The following is an 11011-nucleotide window of genomic DNA, read 5'->3' on the forward strand; positions in this document are numbered from 1 at the left end:
AACAAGCAGAATGAACACTCTATTTATAGACATCTTTAGAATGTTTTGACCTCAATCAGATGTGAACTGTTTTAATTTAGGATTTATCGGCTGTAATTTTAATGTACATTTTTTCTAATTTTCTAATTATGTATACATATACACATTATAGTTAAAAGGTTTGGGGTCAGTAGGACTTTTAAAAAGTAATTTAAAGACATAAAAAAGTGACTGAATTTTAAAAAAAGGTAATTACTGACTTTTTTTTCCCCAGAATTGCATGACACAAACTCGCAACTGCATGTTATAAAATCAGAACTGTGAATATAAACTTGCAACTGCAAGTTATAAAGTCAGAATTGCGAGAAAGTCATAATTGTGGGATATAAACTCGCAATTGCGAATTATACAGCCTCAGAATTTTTCCTCAGAATTGCGAAATAAACTTGCAATTCTAAGTTATAAAGTCAGAAACCTGTAACCCGCAATTTCAATTTTTTTATTCAGTGGTGGAAATGAGCTTCCATAATTTTCAACATTGATAATAGTAAGAAATATTTCTTGAGCAGCAAATCAGCATAATAGAATGATTTCTAAAGGATCACGTGACACTGACAAGACTGGAGTAATGGCTGCTGAAAATTCAGCTTTACCATCACAGGAATAAATTACTATACATATCAAATATATTAGAATCGAAAAGAGCAATTTTTTTTTCAGTGATAATTAATCATTCACAAGATTACTGTTTTTACTCTATTTTTGATCAAATAAATGCAGTAAGCATAAGAGACTTGTTTCAAATGTTTTTTTTTTTTTTAATTACTGACCACAAACTTTTGAACAGAAATGTGTAACATTAGTATTTTCAGTGGAGGTCTTAGACTTTTGGACCCCATTGTATGTATGAATGATTATGTAAAGATCCGTGATCCAGAGCAGCTTTCGGTTTGTACATTAACTCCTTTCTTACTGCTGATATTCTTACATGAAAAAGTTCCTGACTGCTGCACAAGAAAGCATTTGCACCCATTATACATACATAATACTGTTTGTAGTGTAAACAGGAAGTATATAAACAATGCATTTAAATAGGAAAAGTTGCCATCAGCTTCAGGAAAACAAACTTAGTGACAAAGCAGAAAGGAAGAAAGAACAACTCTAGTGATTTGTGTTTGTGTGTGTGTGTGTGTGTGACAGCCGACAGAAAGGAGGTGATAGCATCAAGTGTCAACATTCTTAGTGTGCACATTGCACATTGTTTCTCTATACACGCACAGAAACACTTAGCTTTTTTCTCATTTCCACACTTTCCTTCCCCTCTTTAGCAATGCTGTTTGGTCTTAGAGTGGAAGACTGAGTCACATCATTAACGATTCAAAAACGTTCTTGTTATTTCCCTCTCTGCATACATAAACAACACCAAAAAGTCATTGAAAACTTTAAAGCAAACCACAACTCCACAAGAAACATTAAGCAAATGGTTCAGATGCCTTTTGAATGATAAAGCAAACACAAATCTTGAAATAGATGCTATCTGGCTTCCAACAACACCATGAGTCAACATGTTTTATCTTTAGTATGTGTGAGCATGTGTTTGTTTGCACCCAAGTAAAGGTGAATGTTAAACTTGTAAAGCTTTCTGGGTAAAAGTATGTCAAATCAATGAATGAATAGTAGAGAGAGAGAGAGAATAAGCAATTAAAAACTTGCGTATAAAATAATCAATAGATGGAAAAACAAACCCTGCTGTTCCAGGTCCAGATGACAGATACTCTTCTGATAAAGTGAATATCATGTGACCTTCTCTCCCATATGCTCACCACAGGTGAATAACACACAACCGAAACGTTTTTCAGTTCTCATAGTCTGACTTTTAATGCCCGCCCCCTTTCCCTCTCTCCCCCTTTCTCTCTCTCTCTCTCTCTCTCTCTCTCCCACTCTCTTGGACAGCCTTAGCCCTTGAGTCCAGTGAATATGTGTAATGAACACCATGTGTTTGTAACCATTACAGTGTGTTTGTATCAGGCATAGAACAAACAAACAAAGCAATTTTTGGACAACATGCATCTCAAAATAGGCAGCATGAATAGATTTCAAAATCACCAGAACCTCTATCTGGTCTTGATCACTTCAGCCACTACAGCCTGAAACAGACATATCTTATATGTCAAAAGGCAAATTTAATTTCTCTTGTCATGACCCCTTATCTTTTCAGTTTGTTATTCATACAAAGTTATTGCATTTTTGATTTTTTGAAGCTTGAAGGTCACCACCCTATTCACTTCTTTTATGGAAAAAGGCAACTTTAAGGGATAGTTCACGCAAGAACGAAAATTACCCCATGATTTACTCACCCTCAAGCCATCCAAGGTGTATGTGACTTTCGTCTTTCAGAAGCATACTAAAAGTATTATAAAGCTGGCCCTTCCAAGCTTTATAATAATAGTAAATGGGTGTTGAGATGTTGAAACAAAATAAAGTGCATCCATCCATCATAAAAAGTGCTCCACATGGCTCGGGGTGTTTAATAAAGGCCTTCTGAATCGATTTGTTTGTGCAAGAAAATACCCATATTTCAAACTTTATAAACCGTAATCTCTAGCTTTTGCTAACTGTTGTACGTGTGCTCACGAAACAGTGGCGTTCCAGCGGATGACGTAGGTGTGGCAAATGCAGAAAAGTGTAAAGTGACAAATGCAGAAACACAGTGGAGAGAGCAAAACAAAATACCGGTCGGAGGATTACAATATAAGCCAAGAGGAGAGTGGTTTTCCTTTGTGTGACAAGTCGGCTGCCTCCCCCTACTTATCAGTATCTCCCCGTCCCTTAATCACCACCCTTCACCAGGCTCCCAACGGGAGTGGGTGTGCGAGAGAGAGGAGGGGCGCCGAAACAGCCAAGTCTGGTGGCGTGTGATGAGGCACACTTGACGTCAGTGAAGCCTCATCACTGCCTTGGTTGAAATGCGGAGCGCGACTCTCCTCAGGAGACCGGTCTCTTCCCATGCATGCACGCTGGTGTCCTCGTGGGTCCAGGGAGGGAGCGTTGAGGGGATCAAGCACCGCCGAAACAACGAGCTGCCGGACCCACAGTCTGGACGAGTACCACACCCGTTAGATGGCTGACGGGCGAGGATGCTGGGCCGTTGAATCCCCCAGAAGTGCTGTGAGCCAAGGAGGACGTAGTCGCTGGAGGAAGCCGCCGCCCCTAGAGCCGCGGACCTGAGAGGGGAGCGCGTGCGGCCGCCGGACTCCGCCTCTTACCTGGACCCTTCCCTTTCGAACACTGGCCCTCCTTCACAGAACCCCCAGCACGATGAGGACACCAGATCCCCTGTTTATTTTGGACACTTTTGTTTATATTATGTTTAATAAAAGCCTCTCCGAGGCCTGAGGTCATGCCCACTGTGTCTGTCGTTTGCTAGTCCCGCCACATTTGCTATAAACAAAACTTGGTTCTCACATCTTTAACATATGCTCACCAGAATTTACGCTACACCTATGTCTTACGTCCCCCCGATGGAATGCCACTCTCTCATGAACTAAACGAACAACAGTTAAAGTTTTAAATATTTTTACAAAATTTCTTACACAAACGCATCGACTCACTTCATAAGGCCTTTATTAACCCCCCAGAGCTGTGTGGAGTACTTTTTATGATGGTTGAATGGACTTCAAAATCTCAACACTCATTCACTGCCATCATAAAAGCATGGAAGAGCCAGGACATTTTTTAATATAACTTTGATTGTATTTGTCTGAAAGAAGAAAGTGGCTTGAGGGTGAGTAAATCATGGGGTAATTTTTATTTTTGGATGAACTCCCCCTTTTAAATACTCTGTAACAACATGAGGGGACCAAACAATGACAATTTTTTGAGTGAAATGTCTCTTTAAAACACGGCAACAAGAACACACTTACCTTATGCACTGTATTGTCCAGATCTTTACACAGAGTGGCAACTTTTTCATTTGCTGTATATCCAGTCTGCTGTGCATACTGATACCTGTAAAAGACATATACGTTATGACTGAGAATGAGAAAAAAACACCACACCACTATGTGCATATAAACACATGCAGGTAAGCATGCAGATCTCACCTGTTGAGCAAAGACACAAGTCCATTGGATTCTGTAATTATGTCCACCACTGCCTGCAGCACCTGTTGTGACAGCTTGGTGGCGCTCTGTCCATCACTGGTATTGACACGCCAGCGTCCCTGTATGCTCATCTGCAGAGTGTGAGCCACTGCACGCAGTTTCTCTGTCAAACTGCGCAGACTATCACCCCCAACACTGTACGTCTGCACAGACAAGAAAAAGAATATGTCAGGTGCCATTCACAATGCTTTTTTGCATTTAAAACCCTGCAAGGTACAGAGATGGGTTTTTTTAAATCCATGTAATGGCAATTCAGAGAATTGTTTCTAAACACATTATAAATGTTAGAAATGTATTGCTAAAAACACGTTACAGAGACTGTGAACTACGTATTACTGAATTGTGGAGTTAGACTGTTAAACAGTTTTTCACCATTTTTGTGTTTAGGATTTTTTGGCCGGGCCTGACATCATGTCTCGATGACACACTACAGCCACTGAACATGACCCCTCCCCTAACACTATAATAATTAGAGAGCATTAGCATCAGTTACTGTTATTACTGTTAGTTACTACAGCCTACAGTTTGCTAGCTAGCTATGTCTTCAACACATAAATGCATCTTCAGGTTGTAGGGGTATCCGACAGTTGAGAGAGGTAGCAACTTTCCCACTATTGGGCGTGGTTTCAGCACCGATAGCAGACATGCCCCCAGCATTTGAGAGCAGAGAATACTGCTTATTTTTTCAATTTGGCTGGGTGGTTAATAACACATTTTTCTGTGCTGTCACAAACTCAAAGCACATATTTAATATTGCTTTACGTGGACTTTAAAAGTTGATCTACTTTAAGGTTAGGGACAGGTTTGGTGGTATGGGTAGGTTTAAGGTTGGGTTAAGGTGTAAAGGTCAACAGTGTAATTATAAATGTAATTACAGAAATTAATGACAGATGTAATTACCTGCAGGTATTTTTAAAAAATATATAATTACAATGTAAAAACATGTATGCACAATAAGTGCATTGTATCAAATGACTAATTTAAATGCAAGTACGTAGTAGTTAAGGGCACCTAATATAAAGTGGGACTGCAAGGTTTTTATTTATTTATTTATTTATTTATTTACTTATTTTTATATTGCATGTACATCTATAACACTATACTTTGTTTTCATACTACCTTGGCAATAATTACAGAAATTTTCTTTTTCTCTCTTCTGACCAACATAATCAATCTCTTCACAGAAATACAATCATTTTCTTTTGCTGTTGCTAAAAAAGTGGACTCAAAAAATATACTTGTCTTAGTTTCTGTTCACCACTATAAAAGTTTACCCAACTATAATGACCTCTGTGTCCTAAATAACTTAAAAGACAGATAATTTACATTTAAAAGATACAATGTTCAACATTTATACCAATTTTTCACTTGCTATGTACCTTTAATCCTACTCTTGAAATGTCTGGCATGTTTCCTTGCCCTATCCTACAAACATCAGGATTACTAATGTCGACATATCCCTTTAAGTCCTGATCGACATTTGGGCCATGCCTTGTAAATTTCACCTTTGCTAAATTAATAAAAATAATAATTATTCTTCCTGCAAAGCAGGAGCAGTTAAGCCTAAATGTGCTGTTACAACACAGACAGGGAGTCCTGGCACCAACAGGTCCACATTAATCCTCCCAGCGGGCAAAATATTTATGATATTTATACACATGAAGCACATCCACTGTCAGCTCAGGGGAAGCCTCAGAGTATGAGCCAACAATCAACACATTTATGATCTGAAAATGAAGTGAAGCAACTGTACTATTTATTTCTTGAAAAAGCATGTAATGTACACTATAAATCCATTATATTACCCAGCTGAGATGACTCAAGACAAACATGGAAGTGGAAACTGTTTCAAAAAATAGGCCAGACACTTATGGAAGAATGTTCCCTGAGATTGGGCTTGTGTTTTGTTAGTGTTACAGCCATCTGAGAATATAGCTAAAGTCAGCTGGGTAAGCAACTCTCTCAGATGTAATGAATTTCACAGACAGAGAGAGAGAGAGAGAGAGAGAGAGAGAGAGATGGAATACAAAGCAGTCCAGTCACAGACTGATGCTATAATGGTTTAAATAATGATAGTGACTGAAGTCCTATAGCATTTCTCACCTCCAGAAAAGAGCCTCTAATACGACAGGCATATGAAACACAAACACTTAATTTTAGATTATGAAATAACAAAAGGATTATTACAATACACCCTGTATGCACAAATCACACACTCAAATATAAGCTTTATCCTCTTTATTACACCCCATTCAAATCCATTGTTCTAAATAGAAGTTAAAAATAAATAGACTAAACTTAGCGTTAAACACGCCCCTTGGTATTATTTGGAATTGTTTATTCTACTGGGAGCATTTTTACATATTTTGTCCTCACAAAGATTAATGCACACACACACACAAACTCTGTATAGCTATCTTTGTGAGGACATACATTGACACAATGCAATATCTAGCTCCTTACGCAAAACCTACCCATCAGAACTAAGTGCTTCACCCAAACCCTTACCCTAAACCTAACTACCCAATTATAACCTGATCCCTAAAATCAAGTCTTGACCCTCAAACAGGCCTTCAAAGACTGAGACCCAGAAAGTGAGGACCGGCCAAAATGTCCTCTCTTTACAAAACTGCCCTCACTCCGATGGTCTAAAACTCACAAAGATAGCTGTACAAATGCACACACACAAGGGCCTTACCAAAGCACAGAGTTTTTCCACAGCCTCCAGTATGAGCTCCTGATGTCCGATTTTATGCACACCGAGTTTCTCCAGTTTGGATGATGAAAGATGAAGCAGTTCTGAACCAGAGAGATGCCATTCAGAGAATGAGTACTGCTGCAGAGGAGCATCCAGACCTGAAAAACACACACAGAAATATCATTTAATAAGTATTAAGAAATTAAGTTCATGAACAGTTCAAATTGAATCACAGAAACAGAAACAGATGTAATAATATAAATATTATCACAATAAATATTACTATGATATCATAAATATTATTATATATACACTACCACTGAAAGTGTGGGATTAGTATGATTTTTTTTATTCAGCAAAGATGCATTAAACTAATAAAAAAAAAAAGACTTTTACATCATTACAAAAGTTTTCGATGTACAATAAATACTGCTCTTTTGAACTTTATATTCATTAAAGAATAAAACTATTAATAAAATTAAGCAGCACAGCTGTTTTCAACATTGATAATAATAAGAAATAGTTCTTAAGAACCAAATCAGCATATTGTAATGAGTTCTGAAAGGATCATGTGACACTGAAGACTGGAGTAACAGAAAATTCTGAAAAACTACATTTTAAAATATATTAAAACAGAAAACAGTTCTTTTAATTGCAATAATATTTCACAAAATATTTAACTGCAAAAAATGATTTCTATTTTTTCAGCATTTTTGATCAAATAAAAGCAGCCTTAGTGAGTATAAGTGACTTCTTTCAAAATCATAAAAAAAACCTTGCCAACCCTAAAATTTGGGTGCATTTAAAAAATTATGATACAATTAATGTTGAAAATGATCTTTGATCTTTGGCCCAAGTAAAATACAGAAAAAAATGTCAGTGAGTAGTTAGTAGATGATTCTAGCACATTATGAATGAAAGGAAACCGCTACAGTATACAAGAAGCTCAAATACGACTCACTGATCATCACTCCACACATGCATACGAAAACAGTTTCCATAGATCCATTATAATGGAAGGAAATGAGTGGCCTAGCATGAAGAAGGTGCCCAGGAGGCATCTGGGTTATGCACATTGAAGTTGCGCAGCCAGCTGTTGTTAAAAGTCATGTTAAAACACACACCTGCTGTGTGTTTACTTTAGGAAAAAGCACTTTAGAACTCTGATGTAAGACAAGTTTCTGTTGTTAATTTTAGAATAAACAAGGTAAAAATGAGGTGAACACTGAGGATTTAAGCTTATTTCTCTGAGCTAGTGAAACACAAAGATTTTGTTTGGGCCCTGGAGAAAATTCCTTTGTGTAAGATTTTTGTGCAACTACATTACACAGCAGAAATATTTCATAACTGTCTCAGACTATTCTCTAATCTAGATTCATAAGGCATGTACGGTATTTTTCTATAATTATTTTCTATTAAACCACTTTTATAATGCTGTATAATAGCAGGGATTGAGGCTTTGTTATCACATTTGGCTTTGACATATTTTTTTATCTCTTTAGAGATCTCATAAACTGAGAACCTAAAAGATCACAGGATACAACATGTCCAACATTTGTAAAACACATAAGGGGCTCTTTGCTTCTATCACAGTCTAATAGGTTCAGGGTTTGAAACGCACATTCTAATATTTTCATTATGAGTTTATTATGCTTGTATTTTACAGTAGGCTATACAAAGTGTTAGAAATAACTTGTTTCTTTGAACTCAAAGGCTAGGAAAATTCATGTTAAGATCTTTTTTTACAAAAAAAAAAGCTTTGGTAACATGCATATTACTAGCATATTGTTTGTTTGTACTTAATGAAGCATATACTTTATTCTACATGATCACACCATAAAAAGTGCTAAGTTGACTTAACTTAATAACTTAATCAAACTGATGAAACCTGTTGCCTTAAAATGATTAAATAAATAATCATTTAAAAAAATAAGTTTAGTTGATGTAACTTATTTTTTTAATTATTATTATTTTCTTTTACAGCATATTCTAGATCCCTTAACCCTACCTCATACGTAACCTTAACTACTACAACAACAACCTTACTTACTCTCAGTATGCAGAAAATTAGGAAATTATTGAGGGAAAAGTTAAATGTGGAAAATAGTTAATATGGAAAACACTACGTCAAAAGTTTTTGAACAAAAAGATTTTGAATGTTTTTTAAAAAAGTTTCTTCTGCTCACCAAGCTTGCATTTATTTCATCCAAAGTACAGCAAAAAAAAAAAAAAAAAAAAAAAGTACTTACTATTTATTTTTATTTACTATTTAAAAGGACTGTTTTCTATTTGAATATGTTTTAAAAAATAACTTATTCCTGTTTTTTCTATACTAAATTTTTAGCAGTCACATGATCCTTCAGAAACTAATCTAATATTTTGATTTGCTGCTCAAAAACATTTATTATTAATATTATGTTGAAAACAGCGTAGACAGAGTAGACTTTTTTTCAGGTTTCTTTCATTAATAGAAAGTTCAGAAGAACAGCATTTATCTGAAATAGAAATCTTTTGTAATATTATAAATGTTTTATCATCAATTTTGATCAATTTAAAGCATCCTTGTTAAATAAAAGTATTAATTTCTATATAGATAGGAAACAGTTACTTTAAATAGAAACAAATATTTCATAATATTACTGCATTTGTTGTATTTTGGATCAAATAAATGCAGGCTTGGTGAGCAGAAGAGGCTTTATTTAAAAAAACATTAAAAATCTGAAACAGAAACTTTCGACTGGTAGTGTACGTGTTACCAAAAGCTATTTTTGGGGAGGAAAAGCAAGGAGCTTTAATATTATGAAAGTGGGGAATATTCCTTTGCTTTGTCCAACTGTGTGAAACTGCTGAATTACAAAAGTAGGATAAAGATCTTAGAAGTTTTAAGATAAATATTCAAACATTTTGGGTGGGGGTGTTATAAACAAATAATATAATATCAATCTCATTCGCTAGAAGGTTTTTAATTAAAGTATAAACACACAAAAATGTTTTCTCTTCTTCTCTACTTCTATTATTGTATACAGTATTAAATAGTTTCATAAATTTTGCATTTCAAAACTGACTGAAGTTTGCTTAAAGTCTTGTGTAATGGCACGATGAATAGACAACATGCCCCACTGTTGGAGACATTGTAATAAATGAAACAAAAAATGTGTTCAGTGAACTTTATCTTATTTTTCTGGGCAACATTATTTAATAAACAAGGCTTTTAGTAGAAAAAATTAACAAATAAATATTCACTACAGTAAAAAGTCAACTATTTTCCTACTTCACAGTCTCAAGCCACTGTAATAATAAAATAGTAGAAGTATAAAGTAAAAGCAAAAAGTGAAAAGAACGGCTGTGCTTTACGAAATACATGTTAACATTTAATTGTTATGTTACATATCAATACATACGTAAGTATTCAAAAGCAACTTCACAAAATAACCACTAGGTTCGTTAGTATTACGCAATACTACTAATTTAACTACACTTTCAAAGCGACATAAATACTATTGTAAAGTATAAAACATATAACACTGTATGGAGTACAGATGTTAAAGTGAAACCACAGGACAGGGGTCAGAAATGAGCGAGAGGAATAGCGACATGCGCATATAGTTAGCGATGTGGGCCAGTCTGGACTCGCACAGAGAATGACAGCAGCAGATTTTATCGCTTTGCATACGAGGAAAGACGTATTAATAACATACTGTTTGTTAATGTAAACCGCTTTTGTACTGACCAGCTGTGAGTTAATTTCGCGCGAGAGTTTATCAACAAACTAAAAGGCGCTTCCTCATTCCAGTAACACCTTCCCGTTCCTTAGGGATTTGTGTTGTTCCTGTTTAATTCGGCCATATCTCTCTATCAACTGACATAAAGTCACCTGTCGGTCGCAAAAATCACAGACACACAAACATAAACACACCCCGTTACCTTTGAGCCACTCGGCGACTCTCTCGTCGCTCCAAGACGTTACGGGCTCCATGATCTCAGGAGCATGAATTCAAATCCCTGAAGTGGATCAGAGCAAAGAAAAGTTCATCCTGCTGTCTGCTTGGCACACCTTCCTACAGGTAAAGCTGCGCTCTCAGCCAATGGTGTGCGCCGCTGGTGTCCGCGTCCACTGCGCCTGTCTCGGTTTCCAGGGAGGGGTTCATGAAACTCGTTCATAAAGGCAATT

At 36.1% G+C, this 11011-nt stretch overlaps 1 protein-coding gene across 3 annotated transcripts in view; it reads right to left on the reverse strand.

Moving 5' to 3' along the window:
* Window positions 1-11011, reverse strand: part of cnksr1 (connector enhancer of kinase suppressor of Ras 1) — a 41940-nt gene extending 30929 nt beyond the window's left edge. For 2 of the 3 annotated variants that reach the window (XM_051133155.1, XM_051133153.1), the window contains exons 1-4: window positions 10765-11011; window positions 6841-6998; window positions 4083-4285; window positions 3903-3987 (exon numbers count right to left, since the gene is read on the reverse strand). In XM_051133155.1, the coding sequence (XP_050989112.1) occupies window positions 3903-3987; window positions 4083-4285; window positions 6841-6998; window positions 10765-10816 (498 nt within the window). In that variant the 5' untranslated portion in view covers window positions 10817-11011. The remainder of the gene's footprint in view (window positions 1-3902; window positions 3988-4082; window positions 4286-6840; window positions 6999-10764) is intronic. The other variant, XM_051133154.1, reaches the window with a different exon arrangement.

Source organism: Labeo rohita, chromosome 17 (genome assembly GCF_022985175.1).
Source record: "Labeo rohita strain BAU-BD-2019 chromosome 17, IGBB_LRoh.1.0, whole genome shotgun sequence".
Lineage (NCBI taxonomy): Eukaryota > Metazoa > Chordata > Actinopteri > Cypriniformes > Cyprinidae > Labeo > Labeo rohita.